Below are 25,119 nucleotides of genomic sequence, written 5' to 3'. Positions count from 1 at the left end.
TTAACAGATAAGCTATTAAACAAACACCCCTGAAGGTCTAGAACAATGCACAAGATGCTGGAGGAACTCAGCAGACCAATTGGCAGTCCAGGTGAAGAGTCTCAACCCAAAGAGTTGACTGTCTCTCTATAGATGTTGCCTCACCTGCTGAGTTTCTCTATCATCTTGCATGTTGACCCAGATTCTAGCGTCTGTAGTCATTTTGTGTCTCTTTTTGACCCCTAAAGGTCTACCTAGAAAGTCTTAGCTTTTTGATTTTAAATTAGCTTTACCAATGATGCCATTAATACAGATAAATTTTCCTTTATTTTGTTTTAAGAATACCACACCATAAGACATAGGAGCAGAATTAGGCCATTCAACCCATCGAGCCTGCTCTGCCATTCCATCATGGCTGATCCTGGATCCTATTCAACCCCATACACCTGCCTTCTCTCCATATCCTTTGATACCCTGACCAATCAGGAAACTATCAACTTCCACATTAAATATATCCACAGACTTAGCCTCCACCGCAGTCTGTGGCAGACCATTCCATAGATTCACTACTCTCTGGCTAAAAAAAAATTCCTCCTTACCTCTGTTCTATAAGGTCATCCTTCAATTTTGAGGCTGTTCCCTGTAGTTTTGGATACCCCCACCATAGGAAACATCCTCTCCATATTCATTTTGTCTAGTCCTTTCAAGATTCGGTAGGTTTCAATGAGATTCCCCTCCCCTTCCCCCCCCCCCCGCACTCCCCCTCCCTGATTCTTTTGAATTCCAATGAGTACAGGCCCAAAGTTGCCAAACAAGTTACAAAGAAGACTGAAGTCTGTTCAATTATCCCATTTGTTTGGGCTGGGTTGTTTAGAAGCCCAAGTTGGTGAAAACAGTGAGAACATAGAAACATAGAAAATAGGTGCAGGGGTCTTAGAGCCTGCACCGCCATTCAGTATGATCATGGCTGATCATCCAACTCAGAACCCTGTACCAGCCTTCCCTCCATACCCCCGATCCCTTTAGCCACAAGAGCCATATCTAACTTCCTCTTAAATATAGCCAATGAACTGGTCTCAACAGTTTCCTGTGGCAGAGAATTCCACAGATTCACCACTCTCTGTGTGAAGAAGTTTTTCCTAATCTCAGTCCTAAAAGGCTTCCCCTCTATCCTCAAACTGTGACCCCTCGTTCCGGACTTCCCCGACATCGGGAACAATCTTCCTGCATCTAGCCTGTCCAATCCCTTTAGGATTTTATACGTTTCAATCAGATCCCCCCTCAATCTTCTAAATTCCAGAGAGTATAAGCCTAGTGGATCCAGTCTTTCATCATATGAAAATCCTGCCATCCCAGGAATCAATCTGGTGAACCTTCTTTGTACTCCCTCTATGGCAAAATAGTAAAACCAATGAAGTGTTCACAATCAGATGAATGAAAAGAACGATTTTTTTCAAAATAATCATTCTCATCTGAATAATTATCACCATTTCCCATTTGCTTGCATTTGAGAGTTGATGCATCTCTTGAGGTTTTTTTACCTGAAGTTATGTGCTTTTGCTGAACATTGATTTAGAAACACGAAGAGAACATCAATGAAATAAATGGAAGTAGTTTGGTAAACTGTCAGAGATAGTCACCAATGTCTGTTGCAATTCACTTGAAGCTGAGTTCCAGTGCAGCTTAACTCTGATCCTAAATGTCATTCATCTGTAACATTGGATCTAAAACCTGCGTAAGCAGCATTAAAATCAAATTAAATCGAGATGTATTGACAACATCTTAAATGGAAAAACAAGCAGCTGATTAGACACACTCCAAAAGACCATATTCAACACTTAATGTCAGATAAATATTCTTGTGCTGGAGCTCTTCCAACCATATTTGCAATCTGAAAGATGTAAAGAAGTTTCGATATGGCAGCCGTTACTTACTGTGACACATGTACCTTAGAAATAAGCAGACTTAAAGTTGTTGTACAAGTGTATTAATTATACTTGTTTAATTGAAGTCATCATGAAGGGTTTCAGCCTGAAATGTCAACTCTTTATTGTTCTCCATAGATGTTGCTTGACCTGCTGAGTTCCTCCAGCATTTTGTGTGTGGTTGATTGATCAGGTGTGGAACATACAGTATCTTGAAAAAGGATCTAGTGCTTTCCTGGTAAACATGACAAATTAACTCTTCTTCTGGAGGATAACCAAGCCCGAGAAGAGTTCATTTGTCATACAGTATTTTGATGTTATGAGTTGCAAGTCCTTGTTGCCCAAAAGCCCTGAGGCCAGTGAAAACTTGGCGTCTCCACAAAGTTTGTGGTGCTGCACATTGCCCTCAGATGAGGTTAGACAGATGGCCAAGACAAGCATGCTCCATCAGAAATGTGCCTCAAAAGGGTGATCAAACAGAAAACAGGCAGAGCCACAGGTCTGTTCCTCCGAATGAAAGTGAATGCCCATGGCAACGGGATAACTAATTTAGATGAAGGGGGAGAAATATTCAATGATCCTCCTCCAGGAAGAACATTTCTAATTTGCTTGGATGTACAATGCATTAATCTGGGATAATTTTCTTGAGTTATTTGTTGTGACCTGTCTAAGCATCTTTAATCATTTTTACAATGTTTTGAGGTTTCTTGGCAACTGCACAGCATGTCAATTGTTTTATTATCTTGCAGATTTTAACTTAGCTTTTTTTTCCCTCTTTTCAACTCAGAAGAAACCACCACAGGCAAACGCACAAGGAAAATTCGGAACAAAACCCAGAATTACCTAAACCAGTATGCTACAGATGGACTGCGGACACTTTGCATTGCCAAACGGGTAGGTGTTCTTTTGCAAGCCTTAAGAATCCATTTGCTCTGTGGCAGACTGGTATAATAGAGAGTGATGCAGTAGGCAACCAGGCCATTTGACCCACAGAGTCCATGCCAACTGTCAAATACGCATTAAAACCATTCCATGCTACGTTTACCCGCTGTTGGTTATGACTGCAATAACTCATGATTTTGATCTCTTTGCACCAAGTTGATTCCATGTTGTTTCCTATAAATTTATTTGAACCGTTTTGACACCTATGAAATAAAAGGGAAGAAACCAACATACCTATCAGCACTGATACAGATATTGATCAGAATAAGCAACAGGTTTATCGTCACTGAAATACACCCAGCAGCCACTTTATTAGGTACAAGAGATACCGAAAGTGGCCACTGAATTTCTGATATATATGCTGCAATATCCCATCTCATTTGACATGTTGGGTGTTCAGAGGTGCTCTTCTACGCAATACTGTTGTAATACATGGTTATTTGAGTTACTGTCACCTTCCTGTCAGCCTAAACCAGTCTGGCCATTCTCCTCTGAACTCTCATTAACAGGGCATTTTCGCAGACAGACTGCCTCTCACTGGATGAATTTTTTGTTTTTTGCACCATTCTCTATAATCTCCAGAGCAGCAGTTCCCAACCTGAGGTCCACAGACCCCTTGATTCATGGTATTGGTCCATAGCCTAAAAAATGTTAGGAACTCTCAAATCATCCTGTCTGGCACCAGCAATCATTTCAGTGTCAAAGCCACTTAGATCACATTTCATCCCCATTTTCATGCTTGGTCTGGACAACAACTGAACCTCTTGACCATGCCTGCATGCTTTTATGTATTGAGTTGCTGCCACATGATTGGCTGATTAGATATTTACATTAATGAGCAGGTGCACTCAATAAAGTGCCCAAAAATCTTGTGAAATTTATTGCTTTGTGCAATACAGTGGTACAGTGCAATACATGAAATATACTATAAATTATAATAAATATGTATCAAAAAAGATAAATAAGTAGTGCCAAAAGAAAGCAGAAGTAGTGAGGTAGTGTTCATGGGTTCATTGTCCATCCAGAAATCTGATGGTAGAGAGGAAGAAGCTGTTCCTAAAATGTTGAGTGTGCATCTTCGGGCTCCTGTGCCTCCTCCTCGATGGTAGTAATAAAGAGAAGGCATGTCCTGGATGCTGGGTACTTAATGATGAATGCTGCATTTTTGAGACATCAACTTTTGGTTATCGTGTACGGCGATACAGTAAAAAAATGTTTGTGCAATGCAATCATTACACTGTGCGTTGAAATAGAACAATGTAAAATGAAGTGTAGAAACTACAGAGGAATTGCGGGCAGGTAGACAATGAAGTGCAGGATCGTAACAAGGCAGATTCTGAGGTCAATAATCCATCTTATTGTAGAGTCTGATAACAGTGGGATAGAAGCTCTCCTTGAGGGTCCTGGTGTGGTTATCCTCCACTACTGAGGCGGCCTACCCATTTAATCAGGACACAGGAGAATGCAGATGTTGGAATCTGGAGTGGAAACAAACTGCTAGAAGCCAGGCGGTATCCGTGGAGGCCGACACGTTGTGACAAGACCCTGCCTCAGTAGTGGTGCAGGTCTCAACCAGATATGTCAGCTATTCTTTTGCTTCCACAGATGCTACCTATTTTTCCCCCACCGAATAACTTCTTGAAATAAATTTCTGCATGAAACTTTTGTGACGTTTAGATGCACAGAATTCCACCGTATTTACCCATCTCACTAGCACTCTCCTGCTGTTCTTCCATCAGCATTCACTTGTCCTTGCTCCATTGTCCCGCAGCAGAAGAGCTTTTGTCACCTCTGCAGTATTTGATCAATTCGACTTCACTTGTGCCACAGAGTTGCCTCTAATGATGTGCCAGGGGTACTAACCTGGTGACATCTCGGAAGGCAATGCAGCCCTTAATTGCTTCCACCAGCAGAGAAATAGTACTTACCTCATTCCAGCCTGTCAGTGAAGTCTATGGATTGGTGTGTTCATCAGGCTATGCCTGATTAGAGTGTTTTCATCGGATTCACTAGCGCACAGTACTATAGTAAATAAATTGCATTTGCCATTTCCTATTGTAAAGATTAAAAATTTAAAAATTAAAGGTTAGCTTTATTTGTCATATATTTGTCGAAACATAGAGTGAAATACATTATTTGCATTGAAGATCAACACAATCTGAGGATGTGCTGGGGGCAAGTTGCAGGTGTCACTATGCTCCCAATGCCAGCATGGCATACCCACAACTTAGTAACCCACACTTCGTTGGAATCCAGGAGGAAATCTGAGCGCCTGGAGAACATACAAACTCCCTACAGACAGTGAAGGGAATCAAATCCTGATAACTGGCCCTGTAAAGCATTACGCTAACTGCTACACTACCACACTGCCTTTCATTGTCTGGAGCATCCCCAGAATGGATGCAGGGCACCATTAGGTGTGATTGAATATGGTGCTGCACAGAGGTTGAATTATTTTTAAATTGGTAATTGAGAAGACTCCCCACAGCCATTCTTAAGATGATTCAATTTTTAATTATTTTAGAACAATGAACGCTAAGTTGGCAGTATCATAGGGGCACACAGAATGGAAACAGGTGCTTCGGCCCAACTAGCCCATGCGACGAAGTTTCCCATCTGCCTGCACTTGGTTCACGTCCCTCTCAATCTTTCCTATCCATGTACCTGTATAATTGTCTTTTAAATGATAATATGCATCCCTCAACACTTCCTCTGTCAGCTCATTCCATATACAGGCCACTCTCCAGGTGAAAAAGTTGCCCTTCAGGTTCTTATTAAATCTTTCCCCTCTCACCTTAAACCTGTGTCCTCTCGTTCTTGATTCCCCATCCCTGGGAAAAAGACTGTGTGTATTCACCCAATCTATGCTCGTTATAATTTTATACATAACACCTCTCCACCATCTCCTATGCTTCGTAAATTAAGTCCCAAAAGTTCCAGCCTGTTCAAACTCTCCCTATAATTCAGTTGCTCAACTCCCAGCAATGTTATTGTAAATCTCCTCTGCACTCTTTCCGGCTTAATGATGCTTCCTGTAGCATATATATTTAGTACTGTGTCAGCATGCTATCAAAGTGTGCTCATTGCAATGGTGTTCAACGACCACATGACGGCGTAACATTTAGTGCAGTGCTTTACAGTGCCAGCTTTGAGATCAGGGTTCAAATCCCGCTGCTGTCTGTCAGGAGTTTGTACGCTCTCCCTGTGACCACATGGGTTTCCTCCAGCTGCTCTGGTTACCTCCCAAAGTCCAAAGATGTACGAGATAGTGTTTGTGTTATTTCCCTGAAACCAACAGTGATGGGGTGTTCCCTCATTCAGAGCCTTTACTCAAAATAGGAAAAAACCGCGCTTTCTCCTGGGTATGTGGGGGGAGACAAAAGCAATCAACTTCAGGCCAGCAGATCAAGGCTACTCTGTAGATCACTGATAATATGATTAGAGCTTAACTTTTAACAATAAAGAATGAACTAAACAATGAAATGAATTAAATACCTCTTAGCATTTTAGCCCCTTTTAACATATGTTTTTACTGTTTTTAAACGATTTTTAAAACACCTTATAAATTGTTGCTCATGACCGTATGATCCTTTTAACCTTATCACAGCATTGAATTTACTGCCTTTTTAAACTTAACAGATCTTTAGTGTATTATCCTTTAACTTGCCGCATTTGTGAGTTGTGGGCATGCTGTATTGGCACCGGAAGCATGGTGACATTAGAAAGCAGCCCAGCACAATCTTTTCTGATTTAGTTTGACGGAAACAACACACATGACTGTATATTTCGATGTGTATGTGACAAGTAAAGCCCATCCAATCTGTGTCGGTCTCTGTTGTTGCTTTGGACTCACCAGCAGCATGTAGAAGTGGGGCCAGCTAATTGGGCAACAGCTTGCTCCCCGTACTGTTCTGTCCCGGCTTGCATATCATGTAGACATTCATGTTCGACCCCTATCAGCAGAGAGGTCCTCATCATTGTGCTTTTCAAGGATCATCAGAGAATTGTAATATCGCAATCACCCTGAGGTTGCCTCCAAATTATATACACTTGAATAGTAGAACATTATTGTGCAGAAAGAAGCTGTTCAGTCCATTCTCTCCTCGGTGGCCAGAAGTCTCCTAAATTAATCCCGTGTATCAGCCATACCCATTCTTTTACCTTTGCAAGAATTCAGGCTTAATTTAAGCGGCAATCTCTTGTCTGACTATCACAAAACAGAAATAAATCTCCATGCTGAAAGACAAAGTTAAGTTCCAATGCAGCAAAGCTTCCCCTGAACAACAGTCCAAAATGTAAGAATGTTTTTGATGCCTGTGCCCGTGGTAAGATCGAAAACACACAACTCCCAAGATGCACCTGTTAGAAATTTAACGTGCAATCTAAAAAGGTTCTTCAGAAAGCAGTGGTTAAACACGTGGGTCTGCAATACCTTATTGCTCAAACAACCCTCACAATCCTTTATTCTTATCCCTACATATCGAGCCTGAATATTTTGGTCTTTATTTTTGGTTTCGTTTGGAAATGTCCTTTTGGTTATTATCTTTGGTTAAGTAAGGTACTTAGGTGAAAGCATCAATTTTCAATCTCCATAACACACTGTAACTAAATTACTAACGGCAGGTCATAACACCCACACATACAAAGTCTCCCAATACCAACCACCCTTTTCACCTGCCTCCCACCTTACCACTCTCTGTGTATTTTATACATATCCATAGCATGCCTTTGGCCAGTGGACGTATTCTGAAGAACAGAGATGAGTGAGTCTAGGACCAGAAGGCACAGTCACAGAATAGAGGGACATCTGCTTAGAACAGAGATAAGAAGAATTTCTTTGGCCAGAGGGTGGTGAAGGTGTGGAATTCATGGCTACCTCTGGCTGTGCAGACCAAGTCACTAGGTATATTTAAAGTGGTGGTTGATAGGTTCTTGATTAGTCAGGGGTGTCAAATGTATAGGGAGAAGGCAGGAAAATGAGGTTGAGGGATAATTAATCAGCCATGATGGAATGGTGGAGCAAACTCAGCTGGCCAAATGGTCCAGTTCTGCTCCTGTGTCTTATGTTCTTTTGGTCCAAGAAAGGGGGTAAACGGGAGTGGAGAATTGAGGTTCCAGTCTGATCAGTCACTATTATTAAATGGTAAAACATGCTCAAGAAGCCAAGTTGCCTCTTCTAGGGTGCATCACAACCTGGTATGGAAGTTGTCCTGTCCAAGCCCGGAAGAAACTGCAGAAGATCATGAACACAGCCCAGCACATCACATAAACCAGTCTTCCGTCCTTGGTCTCACTTTACACCGCACGCTGTCGGAGCAGTGCTGTCAGGATAATCAAGGACAAGACCCACCCAGCCAACACATTTTTCATCCCTCCTCCCTCCGGGAGAAGGCTCAGGAACCTGAAGACTCGTACGGCCAGATTTGGGAACAGCTTCTTTCCAACTGTGATAAGACTGCTGAACGGATCCTGACCCGGATCTGGGCCATACTCTCCAAATATCCGGACCTGCCTCTCGGTTTTTTTGCGTTACCTTACTTTCCCTTTTCTATTTTCTATTTATGATTTATAATTTAAAGTTTTTACTATATTTACTATCGATTTGTACTCCAGGGAGCGCGAAATGCAGAATCAAATATCGCTGTAATGATTGTATGATCTAGTATCAATTGTTTGATGACAAGAAAGTGAAGTAAAGATGCTTCCTCCTGTTCCTATCTCATGTCAATTTGGCTGTGTAACCAACAAATTAGCTCTGTATAGTGATCACAAGAAGTGTCCACATACCTCAATACTGCAACACACACGCAGAAAGCAACAGGTGCAATTTGCACTACAAAAGCATCCGTGTGCACACCACACACCATGTTTAAAGCCACTTTGACACCAGTAGTACAATTACAATCAATCCACTTACTTTGTACATGATAGATGGTTCATCCTGTGTGCATTGGCAGGGAGGGGAGTAAAGTGGTGGATGAATTGATGTCCAGATAAATTTAATGGGAATGTACTGGAAACCAAAATAACAGCTAAATTCATTGATTTTTTTTATTAAGAGGTTAAATATTCATTCACTCTTTTCCTTCCAGTAGATTTCTTCTCCATTCTCCTCTGTAAAAAGCTGCCCAGCTGGTAAAACTGCTTTAGAAGCAAGGAATTTTTTTGCTTGGAAAGCTGGCTAAAGAATCAGGTTCCAGAACACTTCTGTAATGGAAAATTCCTTCCTCTGTGTTTTAAATTGGTGCCTGAACTCATTTAATCGAGAATCATTTGCTTTGCTTCTCACTTGTGGGGTGAAAGGCTTGCTTTTCTGTTAAATGTTCCATTTCTTTTCCAGAACATCCCAAAGGTCTTTATAACTAATCAAGTGCTCGCCATTATAGAGGGCATTGCAGCCCATTTGGAGACAACAAACTCCCATAAACTTGTGTGGTAATGACCGAATAAGCTGTGGTTTAGAAATATTGATTGAGGGATAAGTATTGAATGGAATGCCGGGGATAACTAGAGTAACACACGCAAAATGCTGGAGGAACTCAGCAGGTCAGCCAGCGTCAGTGGAACGGAGTAAAAAGTCGACGTTTCGGGCTGAGACCATTCATCAGGATCATAAATGTTGACTCTTTATTCCTTTCCATTGATGCTGCCCGACCTGCTGAGTTCCTCCCGCATTTTGTGTGTGTTACTTTGAATTTCCAGTATCTGTAGAATCTTTTGTGTTTATGCCAAGGATAAGTATCCTGCTCTTTGGCAGAATAATGGTGTGGATCTTCCATGTCCACCTGAGAGGTAGACAAGCCTCAGTCTAACATCTCATCAAAAATAGCACCTTTGAGCAGAACTCCCTCAATAACCTGGATATATTTGCTAAAATGTTTTATGACACTAACATTTTGAATAAGGAATTATTAGTAATTATTCAGTGGGATACTGACTGTTTGTGTTATCCTAAATACAAAATGCAAAGCCCTGAAGTTTCCTGATGAACCATATTGTAAGGGTACTGTGGTAAACCATGTATATAGGTTGTAACTGGGTTACCTGTCTGGACATACCTGGACACGCCCCTCTGCTGACTGCTCCTGTGGCTCCTCCCACAGACCCCTGAATAAAGGCGGTTGTGTCACTGTCCCTCAGTCCAGGGCAGATATTCAGCATGGACGTGGGCCTATTTTACTGTTAATAAGAGCCTTCCAGTATTTACCCTACTTCCAGTCTTTTGGAGTAATTGATAGTGCATCAGGTACAACAGTTTAGAACACTCTCACTATCATCGAAAAGCATTTGGAAATAGGGAATAAATACTGACCCTTCAAACACACACAACTTGAAATATCATTTTTTAAACCATACACGCAGACTACTATACTTAAAGGATCATATATAAATATTAATAAGTAATTATTCAGCTAAGTATGGAGATGAAGTAGGATGTTTTGAAATGTATGAATTTGAGATACAATCATGGCAATGTGGAGGAGAGAGTAAGTGGAGCAAGAAAAGCATTGGACCATTTGTGTGGGTGGAGCGTGTCAAAGCAGACAGGGAGTTAGAGGTGCACTCTTATTAACAGCCTCTTCATGTCCCTGTTCTCCACAATCCAGAATAGAATTGGAACTGATTTATTATTGTCACCTATACTGAGAGATCATGAAGAGTTTCTCTTGCATACTGTTCAGATCAGATCGTTACATAATGCATTGAGGTAGAACAGAAATAAAACAATAACAATGCGGGATAAAGTGTAACAGCTACAGAGAAGGTGCTCTGCAGGTAAATAGTGAGGTGCAAAGTGGATCGTGAGGTTAAGAGTCCAATTTACCATAGAAAGGAAATTATTGAATAGCCTTATGTCCTTGAGCCTGGTGGTACCTGCTTTCAGACTTTGGCATCTTCTGGCCAATGGAAGAAGGGAAAAGAGAGAATGTCCAGGATGGGTGGGGGCTTTGATCATTCTGGCTGCTTTACTGTTGTTTGTCCATCGTTGTCAATGAAGACCTCGACACCATTATGATGGTGTTGAGACTAATGCGTGATTTGGATTTAAGTGAGGGAGAGTTGCGCAGCGTCAGCCTCACTCTCTCTTCCCAATTCCCATCTGGATCCAGTGGCAAGACAAGAGTTGAGATGGCTGGAGATGAGACTAGGCGCAGTGGATGACCAGGACACCTTCTGTGTCTTGCCCTGCTCTACACGTTCCACAATGCTCGCAGAGACCGCCTTCTTGACCGTTGGACCTTCCATTGGTCTCATCCGCTCAATCCGCCGGAGTCTGTCTTCACATGCTGGGACAGACAACTCCCTATCTCACCGAGGGTTTGAGACCCGTCAGCTACCCTCGCCTGGTTTAGCCGGCTTGTCGAGGCCTTTGCCCGGGGTGTGGCTGCTGTCACATGCAAACAGCTACAGGGAGCCACAGGTGAGAGCTGAGTGCCAGGTGGGGACCAAAGGTGGACTAACCGCCCTGAAAAGGACGCAACACATTTCCCCATCAGAGGTGCTACCCCTCCCTGACACCCCATACACCCCATCCTTTAATGAAGCACGAAGTAAAGACGGGTTCCACAGAGGGGATGTATACACTGATTTCCATGTCCTTTTTGGAAATCAGTGTTTACTGTGACAAATTTGGTGGCAGTTTCACCTCTGGATCTGATCACACCTCCTACTTCAGACTTAGGAACACAAAACTCTCAGCAGACAATCCACTATCCAGAGAGTTATCCTGGGTGTTTGGGCCAATATTTTCCCCTCAACCACCACCAAGACATAGGGTATTATCAGTCCTAATCCCATTACTGCTTGAGGCATCCTGATATCTACCAATTGGCTACCACATTCCCTGTATTATAGCAATGGTTCCGAATCGAAAGAACAAGATTGTTTTACTATAGAGTGATTTAGGAAGTGCTGCAAGTGATGTGGAACTCACGATATAAATACCAACACAAAATATTCTGCAGATGCTGGAAATCTTGAGCAATAACTCAAAGTGCTGGAGGAACTCAGCAAGTCAGGCTGCATCTATGGAGGGGAATAAGTAATCAATGTTTTGGACTGACAACCTTCATCAGGACTGGAGAGGAAGAGGAGACTAGCCAGAATAAGAAGATGAGGGCAGGGGAAGGAATACTAGCTGCCATGTGATGGTAGAACCATATGAGGGGAATGAAGTAAGAAGCTAGGAGGTGATAAGTGGAAAAGCTAAAGGGCTGAAGAAGAAAGAATCTGATAGGAGAGGACGGTAGACCATGAAAGATAGGAAAGGAGGAGGGGGAAACAGGGAGGTGAGGAGAAGAAAAGGGCTGAGAGAGTAAAGAGAGAAGGAGAGAAGGGGGAGAAGTTGATGAGTACAGTTCCTTCCTTTTTCTCAGATTATGGAAGTTACTGAAATTGAAAGGAACTTAATAGAGATGTACAAAATTAAGGGGGAGCATAGATAGGGTAGACAATGGTAAACCATTCCCCATTGCAGAGGTATCTATAACCAAAAGGCCTAGGTTTAAGGTAGGCAGCACACGGTTTAGAGGGCATATGAGGAAGTTCTGCAAGAGATGTGAAAGTCAAAATGTTAGAGGAACTCAGCAAGTTAGGGAGCACATATGGAGAGGAATAAACAGTTGGTGATTTGGGTCAAGACCCTTCACTGGGACTGGAAGGGAAGGGATCAGGATCCAAAATAAGTAGGTGAGGGGAGGTGAATGAGTGCAAGCTGGAAATTATGGTTGAGGACGAAGGTTGGTGGTAGAGGAGGGGGGACAGTGGATCGTGGACCATTGGAAAAAGAGAAGGAGGACCAGCAGGCACCAGAGGGAGGTGATAGGTTGTATGACTATATTACTCTAAAACCTTTCTTCCAACATGAGGAGAAGAGGGATCAGATTTAGTACCTCTAGTGTTTCTGACAATTTAATGTATTTTAGTACACGTATTTGTCCTTGCCTGTACAACCTCTCTTACACAGAAAGAAATGTGTTTGACAGAGAGGACCATCGCTGTTGGACTGACTCCTGGCCTACGATCAGACTATGTACTGAGATCTGTTCAGTGGTTCTTGGAGTCTGAAATTTTTTTTAAAAAGCTGAATTATAAAACAAACAAATAAATTTCTCAGCTGCTGTGTTGCCTGCCTGGCTTTGTTAACCTACAGCAATTTAATTTGGCTTGTCCAGGTTATACTATTCTATCAAGTGGATGCATGGTCCATTAATCCAGTGTTTTAGCCTTTGTTGTACAGTCCAAACAACTGCAATGAATTATCATGACTGAAATGCAAAACTAATATAAGCTAATAAAGAAAGAAAATAAATTGTATGCAAAGCTGAAGTCAGCATAATACGGAAATACAATTTAAATGCACTCCGTCTTTTTGAAAGAGTGAGATTAATGCATTTTTAAATAGGGACCTGCTTTTATTGAATGTCATAGACCCAATGAAAATTATAAAAAAGTTACTTTTTGCTTAAACTTTAGCTTCCTTGCAAAAAAAAGGTTTAAATTTTCACTCGCTATTTAAAAATAGTTAGGTGAAGAAGGAAGCTGCCCTTAATCATTCTGAGAACTCACTGTTTAAACTAACTATGCTAAAAGCTCTTCATAGACACGTAACACTACACTACAACTCCTACAAGGCAGCACCAAGAAAGAGACTTTATTTTACAGCATCTTTCATAATTCCTAATGACTGAAAATAAGATGGAAGTAATTTTATATAAATTTAAATTTATAAATACAACAATTTTTATTAGGTTTTATGATGTATGAAACAAAGCAAACTGCAAACATCAAGTTCCACAAGGAGTACTGAAATAATAATCTGAAAATCTCCCTCATTGGTATTGATCAAATTTCAATGTAAATTTATTATCAACGCACATGTAGGTCACCCAGACACAACCCTGAGATTCATTGAAATACTGCATTGACTGGGTGTTCAACCAATCTGCAAAAGACAACAAACTATGCAAATACTAAAGGAAAGAAATTAAAATAATAAATATGCGATAAATATTGAGAACGTGAAATGAACTGTCTTTGAAAGTGAGTCCATCAGATGATGGGGTAAGAGAAATTATCCCTTTGGTTCAAGAGCCTGATGGTTGAGGGGTAATTACTGTTCCTGAACCTGGTGGTGTGGTGTGAGTTCTGAGGCTCCCGTACCTTCTTGCTGATGGCAGCAGCAAGAGGAGAGCATGATCTCGGTGATGGGATCCCTGATGGTGGAGGCTGCCTTCCTGTGACAGCGCTCCGTGTGGATGTGCTCAATGGTGGGAGGGCTTTACGTGTTATGGACTGGCCCATATCCAGTATTTTTTTGTAGGATATTCTGTTCAAGGGCATTGGTGCTTCCATACCAGGCTATGATGCAACCAGTCAGTATACTCCCCACCACACATCCAGAGAAGTTTGTCAAAGTTTTAGATGTTATGCTGAAACTTTGCAAGGAATTAGAGGCACTGCTGTGCCTATACTAAGTACTTACATGTCACCATATACTACCCTGAGCTTCATTTTCTTGCAGGCATTCATATTAGAACGTACAAAATAGAATCAATAAATATCTACAAGGACTAACAAACAACCAAAGTGCAAAAGAAGACAATTGGGCAAATAAAGTAAAAAAAAAATAATAATAATAATAATAATAATACTGAGAACATGAATTGGAGTCCTTGAAAGTGAGTCCATAACATGATGGTTGAAAGTTGCCCGCAATAGCACAGTAAAGGGATATGTTACAACAATAGTCAGTTCTGCTGTCTTACAACTGCAGGAATGTGTGTGGTTTGAATGTTCTCCCTGTGACCATCTAGGTTTCTTCCCTTTCCTCTCACTTCCTCCCACATCCCAGAGAAAAGTCAAAAAACTTAAAAGGAGGTTGATAGGCATGGGAGGGAGAATAGCTTGGAGTTCTGCAGAGAACTAAAGTCCATTGAATGAGCTGCGGATGTCTTCTCTATCACTGTACTTGTTTTGATATTATGTTCAGTCAGCCTACTCTCAACCTCCCTGTTCACTGGCATTTAGACTCAGAGTCCTAGAGCAACATGCCTTTTAGTCCACCATCTCCATGGTGACCTTAGTGTTAATATTCAATCTGTATACTTCTATCCATTACCTATTAAAATACCTATCTAAATATCTATTAAACTTTATGGTTGTATCCAATTCCTCCACCTCTGGTAGCATGTTCCAGGTATCAGCCACTCTCTGTGTAAATAAAAACGTTTCCCCTCAAACCCCCTATGAAACTCTTCCCCTCACCTTAAAACTGTGATGTCTTACTTTCGATACTCATACACGTGGACAAAAGAAAAGTCTATCTACCCTATCAGGTCTCTAATAATTTTGTATATCTCTTCCCGGTCACCGTTCAGCCTTCCAGCTCCAAGGAAAATAGATCTAGCCAATCATATCTTTCCCCATAACCTAAGTGGTCACATCCAAGTAACCTCCTGGTGAAACTCCACTGTACTTGGAGTAATCTGCATTTTTCTTGTTCCATCCTTCCTGTTGTATGCCAACCAGAAATTTACACAATATTACAAGTACGATCAAACTAATGTTTTACATTCCATTGTCTAACCTAAGCATGCCACGTGCCTACTTAAAATGTGGACTTAAAGCCCCAGACCCATCTGTTCATCAGACCCTATACTACAGTGCATGTCAACTCCTATTTGACGTCCTAAAATGCATTTCCTCCCACTTGTCAGAATTAATTTCCATCTTCCAGTGCTCCATCCAAAATTTCCAACCGCGCTGTGATCTTAGATAATCTTCTTGGCTAATCATAAACGCCATCAACTTTCCTGCAAACTTACGAATTGGATCTCTGACGTCCACATTCAAGTCATTAAAATAAACTGCAAACAAGAGTTAGAGGCCCAGTATCAATCCCTGTGGTAAATGTTTGGTCCGAAACATTAACTGTTATAGCTGCCCTCCATAGATGCTACCCGATCTTAGACCATAAAACACAGGAGCAGAATTAGGCGATTCAGCCCATCAAGTCTGCTCCACCATTCCATCATGGATGATTCCAGATCCCACTCAACCCCAAACACCTGCCTTCTCACCATATCCTTTGGTGCTCTGACCAATCAGGAAACAATTAACTTCCACCTTAAATATACGCACGGACTTGGCCTCCACCACAGTCTGTGGTAGAGCATTCCACAGATTTACTACTCTCTGGCTAAAAAAAAAGTCCTCCTTACCTCTGTTCTAAATTTGAGGCTGTGCTCCCGAGTTCTGGATACCCCCACCATAGGAAATATCCTCTCCACATCCATTATCTCCTTACTTTTATATTCTATTGCCCTTGAAATAAATACCAACATTGCATTTGCCTGCTTTACCACAGACTCAACCTGTAAATTAACCTTCTGGAAGTCCTGTACGAGGACTCCTAAATCCCTCTGCATCTCTGATGTTTGAACCTTCTCCCCATTTAGATAATAGTCCTTTTACCAAAATACATTATCATAAATTTGTCAACACTGTATTTCATCTGCCACTTCTTTGCCCATTCTTCCAATATGTCTAAGTCCTGCTGAAATCGCACTGCCTCCCCTCCACCTGTCTTTGTATCATCCGCAAACTTTGCCACAAAGGCATCAATTCAGTTTTCTAAGTCATTGACAAACAATGTGAAAAGCAGCAGTCCCAATAGTGACCCCTGAGGAACACCACTAGTCACCGGCAGCCAACTAGAAAATGCCCCTTTTATTCCCACTCGTTGCCTCCTGCCTTTCAACCATTTCAGTATCCATGCCAGTATCTTTCCTGTAACGCCATAGGATTTTATCTTGTTAAGCAGCCTCATTATCAATAGTCTCCAAGTACCTCAAAACCTCATCCTTAGTAATAGACTCCAATACTTTCCAAACCAATGAGGTCAGACTAACTGGCCTATAATCTCCTTTCTTTTGCCTTACTCCCTTTTTAAAGAGTGGAATGATATTTGCAATCTTCCAGTCCTCCTGGACCATGCCAGAACCAAGTAATTCTTGAAAGATCATGATTAATGCCTCTGATATCTCTTCAGCAAACTCTCTTAGGACTCTGGAATGTAGTCCAAGTGGTCCACGTGACTTATCCACCATAAGAGTTTTCAGTTTGCCTAGCACTTTTTCCTTTGTAATAGCAATGGCACTCACTCCTGCTCCCTGACACTCACGGATCCCTAACACACTGCTAGTGTTTTCCACAGTGAAGACTGAAGCAAAGTACCCATTAAGTTCATCTGCCATTTCTTTGTCCCCCATTACTACCTCACCAGCATAATTTTCCAGTGGTCCAATATCAACTCTCACCTCCCTTTTACTCTTTATATAACTGAAAAAACTTTTGGCATTCTGCTTTATATTGTTTGCTAATCAGCCTTCATATTTCATCTTTTCTCTTCTTATAGCTTTTTTAGTTGCCTTTTGTTGGATTTTAAAAGCTTCCTAATCATCCAACTTCCCACTCACTTTTGCTACCTTATATGCCCTTGCCTTGGCTTTCATACAGTCCTTAACTTCACTTCTCAGCCACAGTTCTGAGTTCCTCGAGCATTTTGTTTGTGTTGCTCAAGATTTCCAGCATCTGCAGAATCTCTTGTGTCTTTGGCCCTGCCTATGTAGGCCAGTGCCTATAGAGTTAAGAGCTTCTGTTTCCCCGGATCGAAGAATGAACTTGTGGCAAAAATATGATCCAAGTCCCAGACATGAGGAAATCTGCAGATGCTGGAAATTCAAGCAACACACACAAAAAATGCTGGTGAACGCAGCAGGCCAGGCAGCATCTATAGGAAGAGCTACAGTCAACGTTTTGGGCCGGGACCCTTTGTCAGGACTAACTGAAAGAAGAGATAGTAAGAGATTTAAAAGTGGGAGGGATAGATCCGAAATGATAGGAGAAGACAGGAGAGGAGGGGTGGATCTAAGAGCTGGAAAGTTGATTGGCAAAAGGGATACCAGGCTGGAGAAGGGAGAGGATCATGGGACAGGAAGCCAGGGGAGAAAGAGAAGGGAGGAGGGGAGCCTGGAGGGTGGAGAGCAGACAAGGAGTTATAGTGAGAGGGACAGAGGGAGAAAAAAGAGAGAGGAAAAAAAGGGGGGGGAATAAAAAATACATTAAAAATATATTAAATAAATAAATGAGGGATGGGGTATGAAGGGGAGGAGGGCATTAACAGAAGTTAGAGAAGTCAATATTCATGGCATCAGGTTGGAGGCTACCCAGATGGAATATAAGGTGTTGTTCCTCCAACCTGAGTGTGGCTTCATCTTAACAGTAGAGGAGGCCGTGGATAGACATAAAACTCCTTGCCTGCTCTCCACCCTCTGGGCTCCACTCCCCACTTATCTTTCTCCCCAGGCTTCCCCTCCCATGATCCTCTCCCTTCTCCAGCCTGGTATCCCTTCTGCCAATCAACTTTCCAGCTCTTAGATTCACCCTTCCCCTCCTGTCTTCTCCTATCATTTCGGATCTCCCCCTCCCCCTCCCACTTTCAAATCTCTTAATATCTCTTCTTTCAGTTAGTCCTGACGAAGGGTCCCAGCCGGAAACGTCGACTGTACCTCTTGCTATGGATGCTGCCTGGCCTGCTGCGTTCACCAGCATTTTTTGTGTGTGTTGATCCAAGTCCCAGCATTAGTCGACATCAAACTGCCTGACTCTATAGAGCAGTGACCTTAGTATTATTTATATTATGTTTCCAGGTTGATAGACACTTAAAACTTAAATTACAAAAGAGAATAATCAAAAACACAAGAGGTTCTGCAGATGCTGGAAAGCCAGAGTGACACATACAAAATGCTAGAGTAACTCTATTTCTCTAACTTACAGTAATTTTTCCCACTCTCTCTTCACTCTTCTTCCGTTTCCCACTCTAGTTCTCCTCTTACCTCTTCTACTTCTTCACACCTGTTGTCACCTCCCTCCCTGCTCCTTCCCTTTCTCCCATGCTCCACTCTTCCCTCCTATCAGATTCCTCCTTCTTCAGCTCTTTACCTTTTCCACCTATCACCTCCCAGATTCTCACTTCATCCCCCTTCCCCCTACCCACCTGGCTTCACCTATCACCTTCTAGCTTTTACTCCTTCCCCTCCTCTCCACCCTCTTATCCGAGCATATGTCCTCTTCCTTTTCAGTCCTGATGAAGGGTCTTGGCCTGAAACATCTACTATTTATTCCTTTCCATAGATGCCATCTGACCTGCTGACTTGCTCCAGCATCTTGTGTGTGTTCCACAGAATAAGCAAGCATTTATGAGATTTATTCATGGTAATCCCTCTGAAAGAAAATCTCTGACGTTGCTAGCCTTGACCTAACATTTACTGGTTGTTATTGTTTCAGGTGTTACATAAGGAGGAGTATGCACACTGGCTCGAAAACCGCTTGGAGGCAGAATCTTCTGTTGAAAATCGAGATGAGCTCCTGTACCAGTCAGCAGTCTGTTTGGAGACTGATCTTCAGCTGTTAGGTATGGGATAGCTCCTGGGTATTACTGTGGGCCTTGGATAAGCACATTTTTGCTTTTGGATCTTAAAAGTAAGTAGTTAGCAAAAATGTCCATGTACAGTGCATCTATACAATTATGCATCTGTGGAGACTCTGATAATATTTGGGGCTCTTCCACCAAACTGACTATAATGAGGTTTCAATAGAATACAAAAAGATGGGTAATAAATTATATCAATTAATAAAAATCAGGAACTTCCAGAGCACAATCGAAGTATATCTGGCCTGTTTCCATACATCATGTGAAACTTCAAAACAGCTACAGAGAATGCCAGTGGTATTCAACAGGTCAGTAAGCATCTGTAGAAAGATAAAACCAAGCGTTTATGTTTAAAGTTAACAACCTATCATCAGTACCAGTTTCATGTCACTGACCTGAACCATTAATTCAATTTTTTCTGTTTACAAATGCGGCCTCGCTCGCTCAATATTCCCTGTTTTAATTTCAGGTTTTTAGCATCTGCAGCTTGTTTTTCGCTTTGCGTTTAATTTTGTTACCCCAATGTTTCACTCTTTGAGAAAACTGGACAACTATCTATAAGAATGTTCAGGTGCAAGCATGTGACTGAAAGAGTAGAGTATTACCTTGCATTGAGTCTTAGTAGACAGAGTAGGGTTTGCTGCGTGCATTTTGCACTGAGATACGCAATACAGGTTTCCCCCGCCATTGGAAGGTAGAGCGTTCCTATGAAACGGTTCGTAAGCCGGAATGTCGTAAAGTGAAGAAGCAATTACCATTTATTTATATGAGAAAAATTTGTGAACGTTCACAGACCCAAAAAATAACCTACCAAATCATGCCAAATAACACATAAAACCTAAAATAACAGTAACATATAGTAAAAGCAGGAATGATATGATAAATACACAGCGTATATAAAGTAGAAATACTTTTCTACAGTCATTGCCGCATTGTTCTCCGTAGCGAAAATCTCACACAAGCGCTCTCAGCAGAAACACTCTCTCCAGTAACCTTTAAGCTATGAAACTGCCGTATCATACCAAATAACGCATAAAAATACACAGTCTACATAAAGTAGAAATAATGTATGTACAGTGTATTATCACTTACCGGAATTGGGAAGACAGTGCCGAGCACGCTGATGATGGTGTGTTAGGCTGAGTTGTCGGAGGTTGGGGTGCTGAAGTGGACCCCAACCTCCAGGCCACCGACCGATATTGATCCGCGAAGCATGCAGTGGTACAGCGGTGACCGGGACGCACCCAGCACATCTTTAAGAAAAAAGTTGAAATAAACAAGGTAATTAATTAGGTGCCGCTCGGCACGTAAATGTCAGCCCAGATCAGAGGCGACGCATTCGGCAATCGCCTCTGATCTGGGCCGACATTTATGTGCTGGGCGGCACCTAATTAATTAGCTTGTTTAGTTCAGCTTTTTTCTTAAAGATGTGTTTGGTGTGTCCCGGTTACCGCTGCATTCTCCGCGGCAATGTATCGGTCCACGGCCCAGGAGTTGGGGTGGTGGGACACTGGGGTGTCATCTCATCGTCGTCTGTTTCCATCAGGGCAGGCAGGTCATCTTCTTCTCTGTCTGCCTGCCTTGATGTCAAAGGTCAAGGTTCGTCGTCTGCTGTGGCTGATGTGGAAGGCTTGAAAAACGACTGTGTGCTTGACTGCTTAGCCTCACGCATTTTACTATCATACAGTTCTTTGTAAGCACTCAAACCATCCTGCAAATATGCCCTAAAGCTACGTACCCTTTCAAAATTGAAGTCGTACTTTTCTGCAATCGTTGCAGTGAAAATTTCACGCAATTGCTTCACATTCAGTTCCTGGATGACTTCACTTTCGGTCCGTTCGCTGCTGCATTCGGTTTTGATTGTTATCCTTTCCTCTTCCAATTGCATCAGCTCTTCATCGATCAGTTCTCGGTCATGGGATGCCAAAACCTCTTCAACATCATCTTCGTCAACTTCTCAAGCCAAAGTCACTTTGTCCTTACTTCGTTCACCATGATCGAAATGCTTAATTACATCTAGTTTTATGCTAAGTGTAACACCCTTATGAGCTCATTTAGGCTTTTCCGATACCTTAGAACTCATCTTGCTAATGGCTGCTCACAGGCACGTGTTTAAGCAGTGTCGGCTAGAATGCGGTTCCGGGGGAGGAACTTGGCTGCTCGGGGTGCATGCTGCCTTTTTTCGTAACAGTGGAAACACTTTCTATTAACGAAACAGGTAACTAACGTAGGTCTTTCGTAACAGCGAGGTTTCATAAAGCGAACATTCAAAAAGTGGGGGACACCTGTATTCCTGAACCTAACTGCATACATGTATTCCTGAATAAGAACCCATGTACAGGGACATCGTTTGCCATGATATGTGAAATCTTGTCCTGCACCAGGATCCTATCATGTTGGTGATCCATAACATGTCCTAATCATGGAACTGCTGCAAAAACCTTTGTTCAAGGGTCATTTGTTATCAAAGTATGTATCCATATACAATGCTGAAATTCGTCTTCTCCAGATGGCCACGAAACAAAGAAAGAACTTGCCTTCCATATTTGCCTTGAGGTCTCAATCTTCCTTGATGCTTTAATCAGCAAAATGTAGTCAAACATCGGCTTGTGTTCCATCTCGAAATTTCTTCACAACGAGGCCGTCCGAGTATGTGCTCGCTTTCCGGAATTTTCTCGGAGAGAGCAAAGCACTGGATCACTCAACCAACTCCAAACTGTAAATCTCAGGCTCTAACAGTCCCAGAAACACCTTTAAGGTGAAGAACAGACAAGGAAGAAGTAAAATCGACATTTTCATGGGCTGCCTAGAAGATGTCGACCAAGGGAGCGTTGTACCCCGGCGCCATCTTGACCGGAACTGGTGGAGGGTAAAGCAATACCAGCATCTTTACTGTCAGTCAAGGCATTTACGTCTTTAGAGATACAGCACAATTACCGGCCCTTCCAGCACAGCAAGCAATTACACACATATAACCAATAAATTTACTAACTCATACATCATTATCAGATCAGATTCATTTATTTCTCACCTGTACATCAAAGCGTACAGTGAAATGTGTCGTCTGCATTAACAACCAACACAACGTAAAGATGTGCTGGAGGCAGCCCGCAGGCATCAACACACATACCAGTGCCAACAGAGCATACCCACAATGTTCAGCCGGACAACGCGAGCAGCAATGTCAGCAAAATTGAAAAGTATTCAAAATTAAATTAAACACAAAATAAGTGTTAACAACATTAAAGCTATTTAAAAATAAAAAATACCTTTACTGTAAACTGAAATTATTAAAGCAAATGTAACTAAGCTAATTCTTCCTTTCGCCTGCCATATGCTCTCCATTGAGACTAATGGGCCAAAGTACAGGATTTAAGAGCAGGTTCCCAGCATAAATGCAAGGAGTTGCCCAGTATTGGGAAATAGCTGGTGGAATTTGCTCCGCAAGTGTTTGGAATGTCAGCCTTCATGCAGGGGTTTTGAACTAGCCAGCACTTACTTCGAAGGGATAAAATCAGCACTATTATCCGAGAAAGTGAACAAAATTCCCCAAATCTGTCCCATCCAGTTACTGAGCTGTAAATCTGTATGGGGAAATGATAAATCAGGATTCCTGCCAAACTACTTGTGTCAAGCTGCCAGCTAAGTATAGAATGACGAGGCTGGTTACAAAGCTAAAATGATATGGATAGGCTCATAATAGATCAAAGTGATTTCTGAACTGACCCTATAAACTCACAAACTGGAAAACAGCAATTTTGCTGTTATTTTTGAGATGTATTATGAAATAATAGAGTATCATCTTCAGTTTTACCAGCAGAAAGTGGCCGGGCAGCTGTTCTTCTAACTGCAGTGTATTTTAATTTAATAAAGAAGTACATGAGTACATCACCACTCATGTTGGATAGGAATATTTGTTAAGTTGTCAACAAGGGGCAGTGTCGTAACGTAACACTTAGCATATTGTTTTACATAACCAGCTGTGAGATTGGGGTACAATTCCCACAGCTGTCCGTAAGGAGTTTGAAGGTTCTCTCCGTGACCACATGAGTTTCCTCTGGGTGATCCATGGATGTACAGGTCAGGGTTAGTAAGTTGTAGCCATGACATGCTGGCACCAGGAGCATGGCGAGACTAATGGGATCCCCCAGCGTATCTCGGACCGTGTAGGACATTGACAGTAAGCAACGCGTTCCACTGTGTGTTTCAATGTTTCAATGTACGTGTGACAAATAAAGCTAAACTTTAATTGTTTATCATGAAAGCTATGTAACTGCTCTAATTTTGTTCTTATAAAAGCACGAGAATTTAAAACAAACAACCCTATCACTTAATGAAGGATCTCGCCCCAAAACACCGACTGTACTCTTTTCCATAGAAGCTGCCTGGCCTGCTGAGTTCCTCCAAAATTTTGTGGGTGTTGCTCAGATTTCCAGCATCTTCAGATTTTCTCTTGTTAGTGAACCCCATTATCTGGTACTATTCAGTGCTGTAATGAGGTTTGAACTGTTTATTGATGCTTGTGAGAAAAAGATGTATTAAATTGATACACGTGTATGTAGAAATAGTTTTTGATCAAGCGCTTTCTGTGGAAGGAATGTTCCTTTCCTTCAACGGAGTTATTGATCTTCTTTGCAGTAATCTTTTTAAAAGTGGTGTCACAACAAATAGTTGTGTGATGAATCACATCTGCTGCGATGGTGGAGGTATGGAAAAGCTGCATCGATAGTGGAATTAATGAATTCAGATGGGAAAACTCATCATTTCCAATACCATATATTATCTTTAACAAAGCGGCAGATATCTGTGAATGTAGCCAAGGTCATGAGTGAATCCAAGCATTCAGAAGGCAGTGTAAATTGCTGAACATTTTTTCTCTGCAGTTTATAATGTCATCTGACCAATTTGCATCAGAGCTATGAGCCAGCTGATCTTTTATGCAATGGTATATGTGTCAGGTGCTTTGTTTTACTTTTAGACACTTTACATTAATTTTCTGATGACTGTGGTCATTTTGCTACAAGTCATTTCTCCTGCACAAGGTAGTGTCTGTATTCCATAATTTGTTTAGGCCCTATTTACATAAGGAGAGATTCAGGCATACAGGAACGAGAGATACCAGCTGGGTGAGTGGTGTCATAGCAACGGCCTTGCACTCTATATTAGTAAAACCAAAGAGCTGAATGTGGACTTCGGTAGAATGAGGGAACACAAACCAATCCTCATAGAGGGTGAACAATTTCAGGTTCCTTGGTGTCAAACTCTCTGAGGACCTAACCGGGTCGTAACATATAAAGAAAGTAAGACTGCGACTATATTTCATTAGGAGTTTGAGGAGATCTGGTTTGTCACTTAAAACACTCATAAACTTCTACAGATGTACTGTGGAAAGCATTCTGACTGGGTGGATCGCCATCTGATATGGGGGGGGGGCGGGTGGCTACTGCACAGGATTGAAGTAAATTGCAGAGTATTGTAAAATTAATAAACTCTGTTACGTACCCCGTAACTGGGTTGCCAAACCAGCAGAAATGGATCACTCAGTTGGAGTCTGGAGTACTAGAACTAAGAAAGTTTTATTAAAGAAACAAGCAACACAGTAATCGAAAGGATAATAAATGCAACAGTTCAGCGATTATAAACACACATGTGCACAGAATTAAGATAACAGCATCAATCAAGCTCTATCGTTGTCTAGGGGTAAATGACCAAATTTAAAAGTGACTCAAAGTTCAGTCCAGTTTAGTAGTTCAGTTCGCAGTAATCGTTGCCATGGAT

At 41.8% G+C, this 25,119-nt stretch overlaps 1 protein-coding gene across 5 annotated transcripts in view; it reads left to right on the top strand.

Moving 5' to 3' along the window:
• The window catches only part of atp10a (ATPase phospholipid transporting 10A), a 393,032-nt gene that overhangs the window by 323,060 nt on the left and 44,853 nt on the right, over nucleotides 1–25,119 (top strand). For 3 of the 5 annotated variants that reach the window (XM_063054499.1, XM_063054501.1, XM_063054503.1), the window contains 2 exons: nucleotides 2,692–2,798; nucleotides 19,197–19,323. In XM_063054499.1, coding sequence (XP_062910569.1) covers nucleotides 2,692–2,798; nucleotides 19,197–19,323 — 234 coding nt within the window. The remainder of the gene's footprint in view (nucleotides 1–2,691; nucleotides 2,799–19,196; nucleotides 19,324–25,119) is intronic. The other 2 variants (XM_063054502.1, XM_063054504.1) reach the window with 1 other exon arrangement.

This window comes from Mobula hypostoma, chromosome 7 (genome assembly GCF_963921235.1).
Source record: "Mobula hypostoma chromosome 7, sMobHyp1.1, whole genome shotgun sequence".
In the NCBI taxonomy this organism is placed as follows: Eukaryota; Metazoa; Chordata; class Chondrichthyes; order Myliobatiformes; family Myliobatidae; genus Mobula; species Mobula hypostoma.
The sequence above is the reverse complement of the archived record's forward strand: the minus strand, read 5'-3'. Positions and strand labels throughout refer to the sequence as shown.